The sequence below is a fragment of the Phlebotomus papatasi genome, chromosome 1 (assembly GCF_024763615.1).
Source record: "Phlebotomus papatasi isolate M1 chromosome 1, Ppap_2.1, whole genome shotgun sequence".
In the NCBI taxonomy this organism is placed as follows: domain Eukaryota; kingdom Metazoa; phylum Arthropoda; class Insecta; order Diptera; family Psychodidae; genus Phlebotomus; species Phlebotomus papatasi.
In genome coordinates, this window is record NC_077222.1 from 73,629,907 (window position 1) to 73,653,717 (window position 23,811).

A 23,811-nucleotide genomic window follows, 5' to 3' on the forward strand; every position below is an offset into this window, starting at 1 on the left:
TATCTACAATAATTAAAGACTTAAAAAATAAAAAAGCTCCAGGCATGGATAAAATTAATAACAAATTAGTCAAAAATCTTCCTAAAAAAGCAATAATATATCTCAACAACATCTTCATAAACTGTCTGAGGATCAACTACTTTCCAGACCCCTGGAAGATAGCTCAAGTTATCCCCATTCCCAAACCCGGTAAAGATACTTCTTTAGCATCAAATTATAGGCCCATAAGCTTATTACCAGTATTTGGAAAAATTTTCGAAAAAGTGATCTATAGAAACATTAATAATTTTGTAAACAACAACAATATTTTGTTAAACGAACAGTTCGGTTTCCGACCTGGACACTCCACCAATCACCAACTGCTTAGAATCACTAAAGAAATTAAATCTAAATTAAACTCCAAGACTTCAACTGGACTTATTGCATTTGATTTGGAAAAAGCCTTTGACTCCGTATGGCATGATGGCCTTCTATATAAAATGAACCTTTTCAAATTTCCTATAAATTTTATAAAAATTATTGAATCGTATCTTTACAACCGTAAAGCATTTGTACAAATTAATTCTGGGAAGTCCTCTTTGTACTCTTTAGATTATGGTGTCCCTCAAGGAAGTGTCTTATCTCCTCTACTTTATAATATTTTTACTTCAGATTTAAAAATAAATCCTCCTGTAAAAATAGCATTATATGCTGATGACACAGCTTTTTACTACTCTAATACAAATCCAGATGTAATCATCAACAAATTATCAAATGCTTGTGCTCAGTACATTGATTATTGTTCTGATTGGCTAATTAAAATTAACATGGATAAATCTCAAGCAATTTTCTTTACGACCAGAAGAGCTAAAAAACGTCTTCCAAGTTCGCCCATTCGGATTAAATCCATGGAAATAAAATGGACTAAAGAAATTAAATATCTTGGTATGATTTTGGATCCTAAGCTAACGTTCAAAGATCATATTAACTATACTATAAATAAGTCATTAAAGGCACTCAAAATACTTTACCCTTTAATCAATAGAAAATCGAAACTCTCCACTCCCAATAAAAAGTTATTATATATTGCTATTGTACGCAGTATTCTTCTGTACGGTTGTCCCATCTGGGAAGTCTGTGCTAGAACGCACAAAAAGAAGCTTCAAATTATTCAAAATAAATTCTTAAAAATTATTTACAAGAAATCATGGGACTTCTCTACAATCAAACTTCATGAGATTGCCAAAACTCCTCTTTTGCAAAACCAAATTTCTAAGATTAAAGATAACTTTCTTCTGCAATGCAAAACCTCCCACCACTCGATTGTAAGTCAATTAGCACTTTAAACAGTATCATTTGTATAAAATACATATCTGTCTCGCATTAAATCTGTAAGCACCATATTACCTTGTGCTTAATTTATTTTTTCTTAATCTTTTATCTCTTAATACAATTCAAATATTCTTAACAATGTATTAAAGTTGAAGCAAATCAATGATTTGGAACACTTACAATGTAATTATTTTGTAAATGTACAAAAAGTAGCTCAATAAAATATTTTATAATATAATTCGAGCACTTCGCAGAGTTGAAACGCATTACCATCATTTATACATTTTTTGGGAGGGCTAAGTGTGAAGCTTTCGAGCAATAAAAAGCTTAATCAGCTTTTGACAATTCTAAGTCAGTTTAAAGAATACTGCGAATTTTTAGAATCAAGTTAATTCATAATTTCACTGAGAAAAAAAGAGTGTGCGATTAACTTCTTTTCTTCAGAACTTTAACACTTTTTAGGTGTAAAAATATATCAACATTTTTTAATGTTAATTTTACACATTTTAAGGTTAAAATTAACATGAAAAAGGTTTACTTTAACCCCTAATACACCTAAAAGGGGTAATATTTAATACTGCAGGGTAAAATTAACATTTCCGGAATGTTATTTTAACTTTTTCGGATTTCTTTCAGTCAGTGTTGCAGTAAGTTGAGGATTCGGCTCGTTTAATCCCCTTGGATTTTTACATTTTCAGAGTTGACACGATTTTAATTAGCAATCAATTGACATTCACCCAGGGAATCCGTCTGGAGAGTACATAATGTTCCAAAGGGAATTACACAAATTGTTTACCAATGAGATAATTACTAAAATTACTAAGCAAAATATTATTGTATGCAGATAAGCTTATGATACCTGGAATTTTATGATACTGCAGCTACTCGAAAATAATTTACATAAATGAAGTTATACCTTATATACTTTTATAGTTTTGCAGGAAATAATCTTTCTGAAAATATTATGAAATGTTGCTTTTTCATTTTTGTTCTAGGTATTAATTAAAAAGTATTTAACAAAAGGAAAGTATATACATGGTATTGCAAAGAATTTTTGACAAATAAATTACTTTATCAAACCCAAAGGAAAAACTAAAATTTCTCAATTTGTATTTTTCATTCTAAGTTTCAATAGCTGCAGTAAGAATAAAACTTACATAGTGATGTCATGATTTATTACTTCACATGAAAAGATGCATTAGTGATAATTGATGACAGAGTCAATTGAATGTTCTACCCGATTCCCATTAATATTATGTTCGACATTTCGCAGCGGGCAAAAAGGTAAATTTGCAATATACGTGTAGTTGAGAATTAATTGCTGAAATTGGGATAAAAAATTACTTCCTCTTGGATAAACAATTGGTCTTTTCTTTTTTCCCACCCCGATACAATTAATATAATCCAATTATACCGTGAAGTGGTTCCAATTTGCAATTACTCGGAGCACTTTTGTGCTTTCTTACGTAGAACATCTCAGCTTAAGTAGGAAAAGTTCTTGAGGAGTCTTGCCAGGAGAGTTTTCTTTTCATTGAAAATTCCTTAAGGGAGCTTATACTAGTAGTGTATTCTATTGAAAGTGTGTCATTATATTTTTCATTTAATTTTTTTTAAATGAATATTACAGAGGAAAGCCGAAGGAAGTGTTTAGCATGTCATATGATGCATGGTTAAGTAAAACCCATAGATGGAAGAATTTACAGTTTATTTAATCGATTAATTATGAGCTAATTGAACTCATAAATAATTTCCCTCTTGAAATTGTGATAGTAAGATAAGGTCTTAATTAGGATTTGAGTACTTTTGAAAGAATATCTTTACCATGCAGTCCAACTGCATGTTATGTATAACATTTACAGTACCGGGAGGAGAAGCCGGCGAAAGACTATAGGCCGAAGACATGAAGTAGAGGCCCCAAGTCTTGTTTCCCTCTCTCTTAATGCTGGAAAAAAGCGTCTTGAGCCGCAGTGTCGGTGTTGTGCAGAAATAATATAACTCCAAGAAGTAGTCATTGACCAAGTCAGTCGATTCCCCTACCTCGACGGAGCAACAGTAAGATTTCGAGTGGTGGTGCCTCAAGATTGGATATATCTCCTAAGTTTGGTTTCATCCTCGAAAGATCGTGAATCTGAGCTGTGCAAGATATACATCCAGTTACATTAGTGAAGTGATTAGTTCAAGGAAATCTCTGCCGGAGACTTTAATACAGTTTCTGCAATATTTCTGCCTAGGGGAAAGTAAATGTAATTAATTTGAATTGAAAGATTTTAAAACGTGGTTCTTCTCATCTTATAACATTTTCCTCTAAAGGTGAGTGAATCTGTGATTTTGCGCCAAATATAAAACACCTCAAATCTCAAATGGTGATTGAAGGCTTTTGTTGTTCTGATTTTATCAAGATGGTTTTCAATCTATCTATTCAATCGTGCACCATAACATCTTAAGACCCTTGAGTACGCCAAGAGATTGCTAAACTTTTCTTGAGATTTAAGGTTGAGACAGCCAAAAAGCATCATGCAAATTGAAGTGAAAGGAAACCATAGAGCGTATTTGACATAGAACCAGTCGAGATCCTTATGCCGAATTGATTGGGTGTTAGAATATTATTTGGTAATATGGCAAATTGTGTGGTGAATTCAATAAACGGTCAAAAGATAATTCAATAAAGTGGACAAATCAATTTGTCGCTAAGTGTTTCGCAAATAAGTGGAAAAATACGCTAATGAGTTTCACAGTGTTTGCTAATTTATTGTGACCATAGCGCAAGAACAAGAAATTTACCTCGCGAAAAATGACCTCAAGATTGCCTGTACAGCTGAACCCTTTATTCAACCGTCTTTTGACGCGAATACCTGTCACCGGATCTTTCGCATGTCTCATCACTTGAGGTCTTTGCACTTTCCATATGCGGCAACATCCATTGATTGAATTGATGAAAAAAAAGTAGACTTCAGGTTGTATATCTGAAGCTCACAAGATGATAGATATCGCATGTATGTCGCACGAGAGACACTCATTAGGGATTTCCTTTTGCACAGCCTGGCAAATAAACAACCGCCACAGTTTGATGAATGGCTATTATATCATATAATCTTTTCTTGTTTTTCACACAGTCACAAACTTTATCCAATTCGCTTACCCGCAAAATGCATTTTACATTTGTTGGCAATGTCGACGACTTTTCAACACCTGTACAACCACCCAGATAACATTGGACTCTTCACATTTTAAAGCGCACCATTTCCCAATCATTTTTAGAAAATCAAGTTCAACATTCACTCTTGCACTTTGAATTCACGGACTGTTCTGTGTCCGCCCCACAAGATTGATAATCAATTTACATACACCTTACGTTTTTTTTTTCTAAACTTTCCCCCCACAAAACCCTCGTATTGTGGCCAGATCATTCAACTTCCTGGCAACAAAAACCACCCACTCGATAAGTATTTAATTCCTGAGCACGTACCTGCTTCGATGGGGATGATTCCCAGTCCAAGCTACCCAATTGTGCGGTGGAACGTGAGAAAAGTTTCTTCCATAACATCAATTGTGGATGGTTGGCACTCCCTTAGAGTATTGTATTCAAAAGAATCCACAATATAAAGGAGATGATGCTTATGCTTTAAAGAGGGGACAAATGACAAAGACCATGCGTTATGCTCGAAGTCAGAAAAAGTCTTTTGAAAATTTTTAGATAACCGGTTGAAAGTATTTTGAATTATTCAGTCATGAGACCCATATAATGTGGTATTCAGACTTGAGGTTTATGTATAAAAACTCTAGTTCTTTCCTTGTACAGTATAATGGTTTCGATAACGCATAGGTGTTATGTGAAGCTTAAAATTTGAAATTATATTAAATTGAATTTTCCGCTCATAAGCATGCGTCTCCAAAATGTTTCAATTATTTTAATTTTCATGATAGTGAAACATATTCATTTTAGGACTCTAATTTTATTTTTCATCCAATTTTTAGAATTTAGCGTTTTCTGTCCTATAAGTGAAGTGGGGCACCTTTGAAAGTGGAGTACCTTTGAAATTGGGATTTTTCACCTATATTTAAGTGAAACTGAGCTATATCATAATGTAAATTATGTTCTCAATCGATTTGTGCAGCTAAACTATATTATGATAAGGCTCAATTTTATTTAAAAATAGGTTAAAAATCCCAATTTCAAATGTGCCCCACTTCCCCTTAAGTTTGAAGATTTCATATGGAGCTCAATTGAAAGTAATATAAAAAATGTAGTTATTAACAGTTACAACAAAAATAGATTCTAAACTAACCATTTTTTAATACTAACTAAATATAGTTTTTCACTGATATGATATTTTATTGACAAGAAAATGAATTTTTATTTGCCATAATCGAACTAAAATTGATTTTTTTCTAACCAATTTTGAATTATTCAATCGCGAAAATTATTTCTGTTAATGAGTGTAATTTTTTTTACTGAACAAGTTTTTTTTTTTGACCAAATTGGATGAATAGGTAATCAGTTTGATTTTTTTACCGACCAAATTTGCTATTTTGCTGATGGAAAAATATTTTTTTTACTGAATAAATTTGAGTTTTATAAAATAAAAGGTTGTAAGGGTATACTATCAGTGTATATAGGTTCTTGGTAGTTACGCAAAATCTCTCAAAGGTAGTTTATTATATTAATTTGATGATTTTATTTGTCGTATTTTAAATTGTTTTAAAATATTCTTGTATAGAGAAATATACAATTATACAACATCGGATATTCAAATTACGAGATTTGTAATACGAATCTGCCAACTTTACATAGCTCTTCTGCAAAAGTCAGTCTAAATCTAAAGCCCCAGATAGATTTAAGCTGATCTTTGAGAATATTTAATCTGTCAAATTTGGCGGTAAAATATCAGAAAAAACTATCATACACTTAGGAGTTCAGGATCAGTGATTAGAGGTTATTTATACATAAATTTTGTATTCCTGACTAAGTAATGCTAAATTTTACAAACAAAATATCCTTAAGGATCAGCGTAAATCTATTTGAGGTTTAGTTATACCAAAATTACGAAAATTAGGGGCACAGTTTAATGAGGACTTGAGACTTCATAAACTGAACTACACTGACGTGTCTTATCATAATTGTTCAAATATTTAGAAAACTACAGTAGAGTTCCTCAAATTTGAACATTTGGGGAGTATAGATGACATTTCTCACTCTTCAAATTTGAACAATATTTTCAAAAACGTAACGAAATTCATGTAAAATTCACTTTTCCTAAATTAAGGAAAATAACTTTAGAAAATTTTATCAATTGAATTTGTTGTTAAAAAGGTGGAATTTGTTGAGGAAATTAATATAAGACGACAATATTGAGGAAACACCAGAGAAAAATAGTTCTAATTCAGACTCCATGCAAAATTTCTTTTACATAACCTTACATTTTGAATGCAACCGTGTCGTTCAAATTTGAGGAACTCGACTGTAAAACAATAAGCATTTACGTCTCACGAAGGATTTTGGCTTTTCAAGTTAGAAGATTTATAGAAATTAAGTAACACTGTATGCAATATATGTATCTATCATGGTGTTGGAAAATTCATTAACTCGAAAAGCATTTGATTCTTATAAATTTCAATGGTAAAGCTAGCGCCACAAGTCAATCGTTGATTTGATTTTGTTAAAATTATATATTTTTTCTCAGTGACTTTATCATTTAGCATTTAGCTAAAAGTTTTATTTATACAACGGTTTTCGAGATTAAAAACGTCAAATCGATTTCTGTATAATATCTTTTCCTGTGAGGACCCTCAGTGAATATTAAAACGGTAGATGACACCCACATAAAATTCTTTTCGTGAGAATGTTGTCACAAAAATTTAGCACCGTTGCTCCAAGTAAATTCCCAAAAAGACAGCAAAGTGCTCAAATATGCGAGGAAGATATTGCGAAAAAAATGTACAAATTATTCTCGAAAACCATCTGTGCTAATGACTTATGGGTAGCCTTGAACTTGGACGTGCAAGAATACAAGTTGACTGACTTGACATCATCTTATTTGAAAGCTCCCAACCAGTTCTTTTTTCTTGCCATTGCCCATCCACCAAGTCATTTGATGTGATTTCTGCATTCTCCACTCAAATGGTTCGCAATTTGACTCGCAAATGGAAAAAGTTCACCTCATTAACATTTCAATGTGCAAGACGTCTTCCATACTTATTTGAAATTCCGTCATTCTCAGGACTTTAAAAGAATGTCCCACTCTTCTATCGCAATTCAGAGTGATGTTGAAAAATTCCATCCAGCCATCAGCACTCTTCTATGTGCATATATAGAGCAATTAATTAAATTTAGAAAGCGAAATAGCACCACAATTTGAGAGAGTTCTGTAAAAAGCTTTTCCTCTTGCATCCACTTTGAAGTAAAGATCTTCGAGACCTTTTTGCCCGCAGTTTTCTTATGGTACTGTTTTTTTTTGCTGATTCTCATTCTTTCCATAAGACTAAACACAGCTTCCGTTAGAGATTCAAAATCAATATGCTGTCTTTATGTAACTTTCCGACTCACTTGCTTCCGGTTGGTATTTGTTTATCTAATCGTATTAGCAAACTGTAGGGTGGAAAAAAAATCACAGACAAATTTTAAGTATGTCTGAAATTGGTATCAAAGTGAAAGAACTTTTAATTCCACTGGCTTTTTTTCTGCCTGACCCAAAGAAGAATTTCATCTCAACTCATATAAATTTACACACCATTTTCTGGCGCTTCAAAAGATGTGCGGAATTTTTACAACTCCTCTTATCTCGGCTCTTCGTGCTGGGACTTCCCGCAAAAGATCTTTTCGCTGAAACAGAAAAATTTAATTGGCGGTCGACGGAATGGCAAGCTTAAGAGATATTAAAACAGGCTTTTTGTGGAACATTCTGACAATTAAAGTTTGCAATAAAGGGAGGTAAGAAGAAGATACACTGTATCCGATACAGCTTCAACCGCTTCAACCTTTCACAAATGATGACACTGAACTTTTTCCCGTTATTAAAACAATTTATTTTGAGTAGATATGGGTTTTGATATATTAAGGAGAAATGTTATATCATAAAATTATTTAAAGATTTAAGTCGTTAATGGTAAAAAATTAAAACAATTAGAAAATCGAATGTTTTTAATTAACATTGAAGTCTAAAGACCTACAGAAATGAGCTCAATTTATTACATTATAAAATTAGTATCCAAGATACTGAACATAAAATTTTCTATATTTTATTTTTCCAAAAGGCTAAAGTTTCAATAATGCTCCTTATTCAAAAATTCTAAGTTAAGTCAACTTTATTTGTTCTTTCGAGGAAGGCTCTTCGGCCATTTTCCTCAGTTAATATCTAACCTGAAAAATATCATACTGTTTTTTAAGAAAGATCCACTAGTTTATTTATATAAAGTGATTGAACAGACTTCTGTTCCCTTGGTACGTAAGCCCAAGAAGTTTTGTGTTTATGCACAGAGAGCGACAATCAGAACAAGTGACTTCCCAACTCAACAATTCAACCCAAATAGAGACAGGAAAACAATCCCTGCCTCCACCCAGGCTTGAGCTTTATTTAAAGTTCCAAATAATTCAAAAATTGATATTTTGAAAGAAAATACAACAAACTGAATAATATAATACATTCAGTGTATTTAATGACTTTACGTAAGTATATAAAAATAATTTTTAAGGATCATTTCATACCGAAATTCGGTGTTCTTTGGTATTTTGATAATTCTAGATTTAAAGAAGGAGTTGGATTTTTTGTATTGAAAAGTAGTTATAGTAAAACTTCTACCACCCTTCCTTGAATTATTTTTTAAGAAAGATTTTCAATATTTTATTGATGACTTGTACGATACAGGATCATATATATTTTATATATTATTTTGCTTATTTTAACTTAAGATGAGCGATATGATCAGCTTATTAACGCCCAACAATTTTTCTATAGGGGAATAAAAAGTAAAGCACAGTCATTAAATTTTATGCAAAAAATGTAGGTCATTACATAATCTGTAACCTGTACCAAAAAGCACTTCAAAGTAATTAAAATAAGTAAAGCACGTTTTACTTCTTTCAAACATTACATCTACTGTTGAAAACTTAAGATTTCTTTAAAATCTTATTAAGCTCTATCAACATAAAAGTATTTAAGTGTGAAAGTCATTTCAAATACAATTTGTTATAGCTAAAAAATAACACATCATTTGAATTTCCTATAAGATCAGACAATACAACAGAGAATTTCTTTATCAAATTCTTTTACAATAGCAAGAATATGAGCTTTAAATTCATTTAACTTCACTATGTTTTTGTTCCTAAGAGCTTGAATGTACTTCCATTTCCGGTACTTGCAAATTTGAACAATTGGAACATTTAAGGGAGAAATGTTTTGTAGTGATGACTTCTATTGCTATCCAAAGTGCTTTATTCAGAAATATTGTACAATGATGGTTATCGAGTTTTCGCAAAGGAAACACGATTTGGCGAGTGTCACGATCTAAGTGATGTCCAATTTCTATTTAGGATGGTATGAAACATTCGGCGAAAGCTGTATACTGTAGAGATTTACCAGTCGAGAGTGTAATTTATGCATTTACTGTTCTGCACAAATCACTAAGCGCACACATATGGAAGAGCTCAGAAGTTCAACAATTTATTGCAATTGAGGTTTAAATATTTCGTGAAATTTAGGAAATGAACATTTCATTTCGAATTTTATTGACTTTATGCAGTTCTTACGGTATTTCTAAAAAAAAAAACTCAAAAATATTTAATATTGAAATTAAAACTGTTTTAATTAATAAAAATGCATGATTTTTTGAACGGTGTAAACAAATATGATAATTTGGAGTTTGGTTGAATTTTTCAACAGTTAAATTTGTATAATCAATAAATTTATGCACATGACCGTTTTTAATGAAAGTAAAAGTTCTGAATAAAGTTAGAACAACTGCTGTTAACTTTGAAATAGTGAGTAAAGATTCAATTGAAAATCTAAAACATTATGCGGATTTTCTTGAATTTAGAAATCCTCAATGCAATCCACTGAAGCATGATGGTATGATGTTGCAAAACGACTCCAAATGCCCCTCTTTTTGCTACTCTTCCCAAACACCACAATTTTTATTTGATTGACTGTGATTTCCACAAGATCTCCAATTCACATGCTGCTACCATAATCGAAATGATCGTGTGCTCCACTATTTACATTGACGATGTACAAAATTGCAAATTAATTTAATGATTTGATTTGTGCAGTGAGAGTGTCTGGTTTCGACAAACATCTCCCACTGGAGCTCAGACCTACAATCATCTTATATAATGGTGGTAGAGATGTGAGGAAATTTTTTGAGATCTTCACGTCTTCTTGGGCTCACCGGGGCTCATCTCTTTCGCATTGCCATTAAATCAATCGCACTGGATGAGAAATGGAACATCTCTACTTATTATTTTTCGCGCGTCTAGCACTAATACATGACTTCAGATAAGTTTCCATTAAACTTTCGTCGACTTCATGTGGATAGTGGATACTTCTTGTGCTATATATATACATATGGAAAATTGATTTACACCCATATATTACATTATAGTATACAAAGATTTAAAAAGGCGGACAAGAAAATAGTAGACTTAATAACAAACTAGTAATATTACAAATTCATTTAAGAGATAGTATCATGGGAACTGCTTAAATTATCTCCAAAAGATACATAGGAGGAAGTGGGGCACCCTTGAATAGGGATATCTTTGAAGTTGGGCTTTTCACTTATTTTCAAAAGGACTTGAGGCTCATTATACTGCACTGCTCCACTTCCTTCTATTGATGATAAAAAATTTCAATATAATTTGATATAAAATTCTAATTACGATAAAAAATATTAGATACATTAGCCGTACTCACTATGGCGTTGTTATCTCGTAATCTCCGTAATCTGTTATCTTGTTATAATTTTTCATTTATAAAATACATTACGAGAACATAACGAGATAACGAGATAACGATATTACAAGATAACAGCGCCATAGTGAGTACGGCTATTATATTTTAAATATAATATTTACCATGTGGTTTATACTAAATAAATAAATGTTTCTAATAACAATTTTAATTATTTTTAATTTCCTCTAATTTATCATAAGCTAACATTTATTACAAACATCCAATATAGGAAAAGTGCTCATAATTTTAGGACAGCTTCTAATTTTGGACACTTTGAATTTGAAGGTATAATTGGACACTAAAAATAAATAGATTAAAGTTATGGAATTTTCTTCCAATATTTGATAAATAATGTATTCAATCTATTCGTTCAATTCGTTAAATTTTGAATGTGATTTGAGTTGAATTTGCTTTGTTGAACCTTTAGTTTGAGCAGCTTCTTACGAGAAATTTGGGCATTATGTTGAGGCGAATAAACTGTCTAAAATTACAAGTAGTGTCCAAAATTACAAGCAGTGTGTCTGAAATTATAGTCAGATTCATCTCTACATATTTATTAATTTTAAATGTATTAAGATTATTTGTAGAAGAAATAAAGACGATAAACAAGTTGTCAAGTTTATAAACAACACTTCTGAAAAGGAAACTAATAAAATTTTTAATTTGTTTTGAAAATATTGGACTCCAAATTTAGGACATTGATTCTTATAAGCACCCTGTCCCAAATTATGAGCATTTTTCCTACACTAGGAAGTTGTAACATTTCCAAAAACTCAAACTTTAAATTTGAACCTAAAAGTTTCTTTCCATACATTTTAGTTAAATTAGAGATTTATCAATTTTTAATTATTCAAAACTGGTACTATTATCATAAATAATTCATCAACACCCTCTACTGTCATGTAGACAGTTTTTACCACAATATTATGAATATGAGCTTTAAGAAAAATTATAAAATCGTATTTATCCATACGTTTCGCCGTTACTAGGGGAATGTAGGCATGGTTCGCACACAGTGAACCTTCAAGCGATACGAATTTTCTCTTTGTTCCCAAAGAGCTAGTTTACCCTTTCTCATCTCTTTTCATGAGGTTAATAATTATCTATCTTATGGCTAAGAAATGATGAACTAGCTCTTTACAAGCAAAGAAAAAATTCGCATCGTTTGAAGGTTCATTGTATAAGAACCATGCTTACTTTCCCCTACAGCTAGAACTGAAACGGTGACAAATAACAACATGAGGGTTATGGGTCATAACTGTTCAGTCTACCTTCGGATCATTTCCAAATATATACGGTAATTGAAGTAATGGGTGTATTACAACCCAAGTGTTCCCAATTTCTACTAGTCAGAAAATTTTCTTAATGTACATAATGCAAAACTTGGAGTTAAAAAAAATACAAATTGAAAGCAATACACCGGTAAACTCTTTTTCTTTATGTGCATAAATTAAATTTAGATTGTAAACGAAAATGCATGCATATGTATACAAACCATTAAATAAATAGACAACAAACTTTTGCTCGCGTGCAACATTTATTCTAAAAGATTCTTTATAAGTAATATGATTAATAAATTTTAGTTTCTGTATGCAAAATAATGTATTATGTAGGGGGAGTTAGGGCCACTTTGAGTAGTGGGATTATGTTGAAATACGATTTTTCTCTATTTTTAAAGACAGATGGAGCTTGTCATAATTTAATTTAGATACACAATTGTTTTATTAATCTAAATTACATAAAGTAGCCCTACCTTCCCCTACTACATATAAAATCTAAATGTATTTAGGAAATTTTTCCGTATGAATTTCATTAATAATATTTTTCATGAAATTTTGCCTACCTGGATGAGGCAACAAACTTTTGGAACCCACTGTATATTAAGTCTGACCAGAATTTATTTTTAATAAAAATTTGACCTTGTCGGAAAACTTCTAGGACTTAGTATAATCCACTAAAAAGTTCGTAGAACTTTGTGTTTTTTCACAAACATTGCTCGTAAAATGATCACTTAATGAGCATTTTTTGTTCTTTTGAAAACATTTATTCGTAAATGTTCGTAAACCACACTAAAAATGTTTGTAAAATTTTCTCATTTGTAGAGACAAAGAAAAATGTGTGAACAAATGTTTGTAAAAGAACAAGTAATGCCCAGCGCACAAAAACTTTTGTTTTTAAATATGTTTTCAAAATTTCCTATGAGAGTGAGCGAGATGACTAGATCTAGATCTCACTCACTCTCATTGAAATGTCAAAAACATGTTTACTAAACAATAGTTATTCCGCGTTGGGTATAATGCCCAACGCACAATACCTTTTATTTTGTAAATATGTTTTTGAAATTTCAATAGGAGAGAATGAAATGTAGATCTAGTCATCTCGCTCATTCTCATGGAAAATTCTGAAAAGATGTTTACAAACAAGAGTTATTTTGCGTTGGTCATAATGCTCGTCAAGTATTGTTTGTGAAAAGGAAAATACAAACTTTTACGAAAGTTTTGTGGGTTGTATGATTTACGAGCATTTCGTAAGTTACAATAGGAATTCAAAAACATTTACAAACTACTTTACAATTTTTTGTGTAGAGAGAAATATAAATTTTTGTCCACCACCGTCTTAATATTAATTCTCAACCTCCAATGCATAACGGTGGAAAATCCCTCTCACTGCACATACGTACCAAATGTAATTTAAAGTAAATAATTCATTTTACATTATTAAAAAAAATCATAACTCATGTTATCTCATTACTATACAAATATTTAGAAACCAAATGGCTAAATTTCCCCTAAATAGAATACTAATACTTTGTTTTAGGAAATTATTTGACCACTTTATAAACTTTATACCGTTTGGTTGTTGGGAAAATTGTATGTGAAGTAAACAATGAAAATTTAGTGACCTCTTGGGTGGAAAGTCTTAGAAAGATAAACCAGTGTGGGAGTAGATTAAATGTCTGGAGTCGAGATCGAGAGTTGTCTTCTTTTCCTAAACCATTCAGATCAATTCATGTGAATCGAATCATAAAATTGCCACGATAAAATTTTAATTATCATCCTCTCGGTCACGTTCATCACACAAAATTCCCAAGAAGATTAGTTTAAAACAAAATGTACAATTAGGTTTGCACTGAGGCTCAAAAGCTTCATGTATGTAAAAGTGCAAATATATTCTGCTAAATTAATACTAATACAGAGTTTGCAGTCCACTTTATTCCATCCCTATGTTTATTGCTGCAATTATATCATTTTAGAGAGGACTAAATTGTGTCACGATAGTGTGTGAGTTATCTCTCACTGAATTAAAGTGAAAATTAAATTGTATAGGAAGTGCGGGAAAAAATCACAGAAACGTAACACGTATGTAAAAGAATTAAATGAATTTTGCAACAAACATTCAACGTAACATAACCGATTTGCGTTGTTTTCATTTTTCTCACTAATTATGATAAATTTTCTTTACGACTTTCCTTCACTCTCTCGATCCAAGAAAATAGGTTGAAGTCTGGGCCTGAGTGGATAAAATTATATACATAAATATAAAGTCTCTTTCTCTTAACTATACATAATACAGCAAAAGACAATATTGCCATCCTCATCACTCTTTTGGTTTCTTACCTAAAAACGGATGTGACTTGCAAGTCCTAAGCTTGAGTCTTTTAATTGATGGTTCTGACAATATATAATTTACTACACATAGCCAATTTTAAACTATATTCTTCACGATTTCTATTGTTTAAAACCACAAAGCTTTGCCATAAACAGAAAATGAGACACTACAGAGCAGCACAACCAAGGTGTTCTAGTGCTTATTTATGTAATTCACTTTCAATAATATCCCAATTATTACAATAACAAAAGAATGTAGGTATATTGAAGAAAAAATGTTATTGCAGAAGACATCTAGTCTAGTCTTTATTGCTGTATCAATATGCAATCGATTGAATTCCCATCGAGATCAAATTTTATTTAAATATAACTATAATATGATATCTTGCAAAATTTGCAAACATTTTACTAATAACACCATTTAAGAAGCGTATAAGCAGCATATAAGGGAATAAATCATTGCATTGAATGGTGGCGGAACTAAAGATTGAGGCTATTGAGCTTTTTTACATCGTGCAATCGGGTTAAATTTTATAATCGAAAATAGAAAAAAAGAATTCGTGATTAATTTAGAGACATTTAACAATCCCATTGTAAAATGGAACGTCTCGAGAGTGGCGCATTTTCTGTTCAAGTATATAGCAAAGTCGAGTTATTGATCAATGTGTCGCCTGAGAAGACTTCCCAGGGCAAAAAGAACTGCCACAATATGTGAGATTCAGAGACAAGAAATCGAGAAGATGTGCGATATTGCAAGTGAATTCCATTACATTGATACAACAAAATTAATATCTTAATTAAAACGAAGAATTTGCCTACGAAATCATTTCAAAATACCCTCCTGCACTAGATATGCAATTAAAATATAATTTGATTAGATAATATGAATAGCAATGAGGTCGGCTGACTTTACATTTGCAATTACCATCGTCGTTGCAATAAACGATGGCAAGAGCAAAAGAAGAATCCATCATGAAAATTTATAGGGGAGGTAGAGAGTGTATACATTGTTATGATGTTTTGATTTATTTCAGTATGTTTCATACTATGGAAAAAAAGATCAAATATTTCTCGATTTTTTTTTCACCTTGCACATAGTACACGCCATTTATGCCATTGTAGCAGAAAATCTCATATAAATTAACATGAGTTGCTAATTCGGTGATGAATCTTTCATCTAAGATGTAATTTAATTTTGGTGGTCTCGTGATTAACTCATAAAATTTGAGAGGATATCATTTTCAGATACTTTTTAATTTTTGCTTTTCTTTTCTGTTAGCTCAAACCTCACATTTGAGGCATTTTACTAACAATAAATTATAAACTTTATAAATTTTGTTTAATCTGAATTATTTAAGAAATTACATTTCTTATACAAAAAGTTTTTTTTTATATATTTATTCAACTTATAAATATTCCTCTCTGGATTTATGATGCAGAAAAATTAATTGAAAGCTTCCGTTTGAAGATGATAAAAGTGATAACTTTGCATAAAATCGTGAACCAAGTTGAAGGTGATATTGCCGATACTTTATAGAGAGGGATAATTGAAGTGATTCGGTATTGCAATATGAAACGATTTAGATACCTTTGATGTTGTAAAACTCTTTCTAATAAACAGACTGTAGCTATAACTAATTACAGTTAATATGCATAAGAAGCTAATATTTTATCGAGTCTGAATATAGCTTGACAGGAACACAATAAATCAAACATTACAACTTTATTCAATAGAATCATCTATGAAAGCTTCTTAAAGTAAAATACATCAATTTGTTGCAAGCTTACATGAGTTTTTACTAAAAAAATTAAACGTAAAGGCAAACAAATAATAATGTAAGAAAATCAAATTGAAGAAAATATAGTCTTAAAAATATATCAGTACTGTACAAATCAGCAGTAAAAAATTAAATTTGGCCAAGAAAAAATCAAATTTGATCATTATCTAAATTTAAAAATCTTAAAGTAGTAAGTTATGATGGAAATTTTGATAAAATGAAAATAAAGAGTTTTTTTTGACGAACTTGAGTTCGTCATAATTCAATTTATCACAATTGGTTTGTCGAGTTAAATTACATATCATGGTAAAGTTCAGTTCTATTTAAAAAGGTACTCCAACTCAATGGTACGCCACTTCTCCCTAATCAAGAAATAAGTAGAAATTTCAAAAAAAGAAATTTTGAGAAATGACATTTTGATATTAAAATAGTAAGTGTTAAAATGTAAATTTTTCGTGACTATTGAAAAATATTAATTTAATTTTAGTTATAAAAGTGATGAGCAATAAAATAAGTAAATTTTATTTTTAGCGGTATTAATGAAAATCTTTCATCTGATAGATAATACATAGGTATCATATGTGACATTAACAATGGAAAAAATTAAAAATTCATGTCTCCTAATTTTTGAATAATGTTTTTTTTCGCGTAATAATTTCTTGTACGACTTTTTTCAGTACATATATGCATTAAGATCATCGAGGTAGGGAAATTTAAAACTTTATCTTGTAAAGTTGACATTGAAAAGTCTTTCTTTACTTGCAATAGTACATTTTACATATAAGACATCTAAAATATTTTTCAATTCAATTCTTTCTCTTTGTAAAATTTGACTTGTCGAAGTATTGATGTAAGTACAATAGAAATATTAAAGAAATCATTATGTGGTATTTCCAAGAATATCTTTTCAAGACATTAGACTTTAGAATAGAGTTATTAATGCGCCAATTACATAGAATTTTTAGTCATTATTGGGGTATTTTGCTCATGTTTTTGCCAATCAACAGAATTCCCCGCTGTCAGTATGTTTTTTCACCCAATGCATATTTAATTTGTTCGAATCGTGATTGAATGTCTCGTTCAGATTGATAAATTATTTCGCGATAGGAATTTTCATGAGTTGAATATTTTTCCTGATAGACCAAAAGTGACACAGATTAGCATTCAATAAACTTTTAATCGCCATTTTTGAGATTTCTGACCTCGTAAAAAAGGCTGAACTATTTTAAATGTATGTAACTTCTGGTCCAATTTAAATAATTTTTCTTTCTCTTATGGTATTATTTCAGTGTGAGCATCAAATGCCTCTCTGTGATTGTCCGGTGGGGCCTCCAGTTGGGCCCACCTTGGCGTCAGCATGTGGCGGGAGTGCTTTTATGCTGTTTATGGGTCTCTTGGAGGTCTTCCTGCGTTCACAATGTGATCTCGAAGATCCTTGTAACCGACCAAAAGTAGGATGAGAAAATCCATTAACTTCTTTCAGTGTCAAAACATCTCACAAAGTCATTTTTATCCCCTCATTTTTGCAGACTCGATCGGCTCCAGACATTGAATATGATTTTATAGTTGTGGGTGGTGGTTCCGGAGGAGCTGTTGTGGCTTCACGTCTTTCAGAAGTCCCTCACTGGAAAGTTCTTCTCATTGAAGCCGGTAAGTTTGGGGAAGGCGGAGGCAGAATTTTAAATCTCCCATGGCACAGTATACAGAATGTGACAAGGGGACACTAACGTTCTTCATAGTCATCGACTTCTTTTTTTTTTTGTCACTAGCAGTTTAAAAAGGCACATTTCCATACAATCTTGGATATAAGCAGTGGGGGAGTGGGAGATTGACGAAAAAAGAGTGCGCCAAAATAACAATGAGGGATTCTGTGAAATTTCGAAACACTTTCCCGCGTCAATTGCTTCACAATTTATCAATCTTATACATGGCAAATCACCGACACTGCTGAATTCTCTTCATATGGCACAAAACATAGAGATAGACTCGACAATGACCTCGTTGAAAGTAAAATTGAAGTTGCAGAAAATCTTAAATTCATTCACACTGTTTCCATCGCAATGAAATTGACTTTAGATTCCAATGTATATTATATACAATGTATACTTTCCGTGTATTAATTATGTAGATTTTGCTGTCTTATACCAAACGTGCCCATGGCGTTTAAGACTCTCTGCCATTCCCCTCCCATCATATCAATCTCAGAGCCTAACAGACAAATACACAATAAACAGGGGCTGTTAAATGTATAATTATAGGCTTAACGGTTCCTTGAAAATGGACTTAAATAATGTTTTCTTAAGTTTTTAAAAAGCTTTTCAAAGATTTTGAAAATGTCTTTTTTTTGTAAGTATTTTTCAATTTCACTGGAAAATTTACGAAATGATCAAGAATTGTATAACTCATTAACAAGTTCGCTAAACTCTGTACTTTTTTTCTTTAAATTAATTTCAGGTAAAAATTAATTTATCAATCAAATTTTGTGATGCACCTTTACAGTTTAATTTCTAAAAGAAAACATATAAGGAAGCACTAAAAAACTTTATATTTCTAATCTCACTTATCTTTCTTATTCAAAATTTTTCCTATGGATTAGATAAACAAGAAATTCTCACTCTCGTACATTCATACAAAAGTATGATTTTTGTGTATTACAACACTTGTAATCTGTGCATTTTTGAGATTCTTAAAAATTATGATTTGTATAATTATTTTTTTTCAAATTGTACTCTTTTCAAATTTTGGATATATTCCGATTTGCAACTCATATTTTCTCGTGCTGTTTTTTGTTGTCTCATTATATTTCGAATTTTTAAATGAATTTAAATAGGGGAATGTTGGCATGGTTCACACAGAGTGAACCTTCATACAACGCAAATTTTCTCTTTGTTTACAAAGAACTAGTTCGTCATTCCTTAGCCATAAGATAGATAATTATTAAGCTCATGAGACGAAACGAGAAATGGTAAGTCAGCTCCTTGCAAATAAAGAGAAAATTCACATCGTTTGAAGGCTCACTCTATGCGAACCATGCCTACATTCCCCTATTCTATATACACTGAGAAAAAAAGGAAGTGCGATTAACTTTTATTGCTCGTAACTTTACCACTTTTTAAGTGTAAAAATATATCAACATTTGTAATGTTAATTTTACACCTTTTTAAGAGTAAAATTAACATGAAGGAGGGTAACTTTAACCCCTAATACACCTAAAGAGAATAATATTTACACAGATTTCGGATCAATAATGCAGGGTAAAATTAACATTTCCGGAATGTTATTTTAACTCTTTCGGATTTCTCTCAGTGTATAAGTCCAATATAACCCTAGACCAATCTTAAAATATATAGGAAATCGGATAAACTTGTAAATCATAAGGCAAGGAATTTGGAGAGAAAACCGAATAATTCACTTAAAACCAAAAAGTGTCTTTAAGGAGTGTAGAGTTATGATGGAATTACAGGGAATTCCATAGCGATGTCTTTAACTGTTTCATCTACGCCTTAACTAACCCACGGAAATTGACTTTATCGATCTTATTCAAACTCTTGACTAGTTTGCAAAAAATGATCTGTGTAATGTTCAAACTCATTCGAAATATCAAGTCTTTTGAAAGAAATCCAATTTTTGACCAAATCAGTTGAGAAATAACTCACTGGTGTTTTACGGTTTTACGTTTATAATACATAAAACACGTGATGGAAGAAATTGGAGTCAATAAAGTAGAAAAAAAGGTAATGTCGACTTATATAGGAAATAGGCAGAATTTCGCCATGCAAAACCATATCTCATACTTTACACCTACACAAATAAATAGAATTAGTCGGATTATAATTTTTCTTGAAATTTTACTGGAAGATACCACTATTAAATCATTTAATGCATTTATTAGGTCTTTCAATGAGGAAGAAGTCTAAACGAACCTCAATACGACTAGTGTGTAATTCTTAAATAGCAAACCTACTTACAACTGAATAGCTCTTAGCCCCTTGCTGACAAAAGTAATCCTCCACCACATGTTAAATGGGTGTCTAATGTGTACGATTATGCTTCAATGAGCATAAATAATTTTTATATCCTCAACATACTCTCCTCTGATTTACATTTCTCCCACCGATTTTTCACACCCACGTTTTATGACATCAGAGTAAGGGGGGAAGGATGCTGCCACGAAGGAATAAGCAATAATAGAGTAGGAGGTTTGTTGTGCAAGTATAGGTAGCGGAGGGAGGCCTTCTCAAAGAGGAGTTGAGTGGAATGAAAAAAAAAGTAGAAAGATGAGAAATTGTTGGATGAGGAAATACCAGCAAAAATCAAATTAAAGAGAGAAATGGTGTTTTAATTTGGTACTTTATTGAATTTGAATTTTCGCGCTATGGGCGAGTGAAAAAAATAACAACCCAGAGGTGCTCGGTGGGAAAAATAGCATCTCCATTAAAGACATTAAAGTCTGTATCGGCCTTTCAATTGAACCATCGAAAACCTTGAGATGTGACATTAAAGAAATCTTTTTCCAAATTGCCATCGACGTGTAAAAGAAGCCAATATGACTATCAATTTCAATGTAGAGCAGTCAAGAGCTCTCGGCATGAATGGTGTATTTCTTGTCTTCTCCTGGAGCAGTATTGCTCAATTGAGGTGTTAGCATGCGAGGGTATAAGAGAGCAAGTTAACCTGACAAAAAATAAAAAAAAAATGTTGGTCAGAACTGGTATTAAATGTCATGATCTCGCGCAAAAAGAGCACTTCAAGTTGAAAAAAAAATCTTTCAACAAAATTGCAACATTCAAATTTTGTTTAATCTTCTCTGGGGCTCGCACAATTTCGGGTCATGAAAGTATGCAGCTGAACAATGGACTCATTAAGATTGAATGAATATTTGAGAAATTCCATCATGTGCAGACATCGCATAAGGTTTAATTAAGAGTATGCGAGCTGTAATTGCAAACAATTTCTGATACCTATCCGAGCTTCATCTTCCAATATTTTATTTGTTTTTTTTTTGCAGGAGGGGACGAACCGACGGGAACGCAGATTCCATCAATGTTCCTCAACTTTATCGGCAGCGACATCGACTGGGCTTATCGTACGGAACCGGAAACGAATGCTTGCCTTTCGTCTCCGGAGCAGCGATGCTATTGGCCACGTGGGAAAGTCTTAGGCGGTACGTCAGTCATCAATGGTATGATGTATATCCGTGGAAATGCTGCAGACTATGATGATTGGGAGGCACTAGGTAATCTTGGCTGGGGTTATGATGATGTACTGCCATTCTTCATGAAATCCGAAGATAATCAGCAAATAGAGGAAGTGGACGAGAGGTATCACAGTTGTGGTGGACCTCTTCCCGTCTCCAAATTCCCCTACCACCCACCGTTCTCATATGGCATTCTCAAGGGTGGTCAAGAGTTGGGATACAATTTAGGTGACCTTAATGGTGCCAATGCCACGGGATTCATGATCGCCCAGATGACAAGCAAGAATGGCATCAGAATGAGCACAGCACGCTCATTTATTCGACCAGCTCGAGATCGTCACAACCTCCATATAATGCTCAACACTACAGTGACCAAAGTTCTCGTCCATCCAATGTCAAAGAGTGCTCACGGTGTCGAGATAATTGACAAAATTGGCCACACTCGGAAGATACTCGTTAAGAAGGAGGTTATTGTGAGCGGTGGTGCAGTAAATTCACCACAGATTCTCATGCTAAGTGGTATAGGGCCTAAAGAGGATCTCATGAAAGTGGGTGTTCGTCCTATTGTTGATCTACCAGGAGTTGGACGAAATCTCCACAATCATGTTGCATATTTCATCAATTTCTTCATTAATGACTCTGACACTGCAGCACTTAATTGGGCTACAGCTATGGAGTACCTTCTTTTCCGAGATGGCCTAATGTCTGGTACCGGTATCTCAGATGTAACAGCTAAAATAGTCAGCAGATATGCTGAGAACCGAGACAGTCCTGATTTGCAATTCTATTTTGGTGGCTTCTTAGCAGATTGTGCCATGACTGGTCAGGTGGGTGAGCTTAGATCCAATGGTTCCCGATCAATTCAGATCTTCCCTGCTGTGCTACAGCCCAAGAGTCGAGGGTATATTACCCTGGCCTCAAAGGATCCACTTGACCATCCCCGTATTGTAGCCAATTACCTTCAAGAGGAACATGATGTCAAGGTTTTGGTGGAAGGTATTAAATTTGCGATAGCCCTGTCTGAGACTGCAGCTCTCAAGGCTTATGGAATGCAATTGGATAGAACTCCAATTCCTGCTTGTGCCAACCTCGGTTTTGGCAGTCAACAGTATTGGGAATGTGCTGTTAAACAAAACACCGGACCTGAAAATCATCAAGCCGGATCATGCAAAATGGGTCCTCTGCGGGATCCGTATGCTGTTGTTGACCACGAACTGAGGGTGAGTGCCATGCTACATGATTATACAATTTTCCTCTTATGCAAATCAATTCCTCCCACATCCTGTTTAGGTTCATGGAGTGCGTGGTTTGAGGGTAATCGACGCGTCCATCATGCCGAAAGTAACATCTGGGAACACAAACGCCCCCGTTATCATGATTGCTGAAAAAGGCGTCCATCTCATCAAACGGGCCTGGGGCGCTCGCTAAGTAACTTTCCCATCATCCCTCCTTTTGTATGATTTTTTTTTCTATACACAACAAAGAGACAACAACACTCTGAGATTAAGATTGTAATAGGATGTCCCTTGGAGACAATAAATTTAATTAGGAAATTTGAGATTTCGCTTTTTCATGTGTGGGCGGCACCATTTTTTTTTTTTGCACCTTACCTTGCACATTGGGCAAATTAAATGAAACGGAATGGAGATAACCTGGTGGCTAAATGGTTGTCAGCAATTTGTGAAAATTAATCAACAAAATTGCATTTCCCCAATCAGTGCAACCTAGTTCCTTAATTGGCAATAATTGACAACTTATCACCCATTTCGTGTTTCAATTTTGAGTATATAAATCCCTGCGAAAGTCATGGTAGTCAACACAAGTTCTAAAGCTTTCTCAGAGGTAAGGAAATATATACATAGAAAAACATTTTTTGTGAATATTTTATTTCTTTCTTCACAGAACCCTCCAGCTAAATCACAAATATAAAGTTCGTTAAAAATGGCTAAAGCAAGTTTCTATGTCTTTGCATT

The 23,811-nt window shown here is 32.6% G+C and overlaps 1 protein-coding gene across 2 annotated transcripts; it reads left to right on the forward strand.

Annotated features, from left to right (window-relative positions):
- The first annotated feature begins 3,294 nt into the window (after positions 1 to 3,294).
- On the forward strand, positions 3,295 to 23,396 carry LOC129801534 (glucose dehydrogenase [FAD, quinone]). Of its 2 annotated transcripts, none has more exons than XM_055846713.1 (5): positions 3,295 to 3,621; positions 17,931 to 18,092; positions 18,171 to 18,291; positions 21,650 to 23,058; positions 23,129 to 23,396. In XM_055846713.1, exons 2-5 carry the CDS (start codon positions 17,943 to 17,945, stop codon positions 23,264 to 23,266), a joined length of 1,818 nt encoding a protein of 605 aa, XP_055702688.1. In that variant the 5' UTR covers positions 3,295 to 3,621; positions 17,931 to 17,942; the 3' UTR covers positions 23,267 to 23,396. The 2 variants fall into 2 exon arrangements, with proteins under 2 accessions (XP_055702688.1, XP_055702699.1); XM_055846724.1 differs by lacking the exon at positions 3,295 to 3,621 and adding an exon at positions 13,847 to 13,940.
- Positions 23,397 to 23,811: the final 415 nt, after the last annotated feature.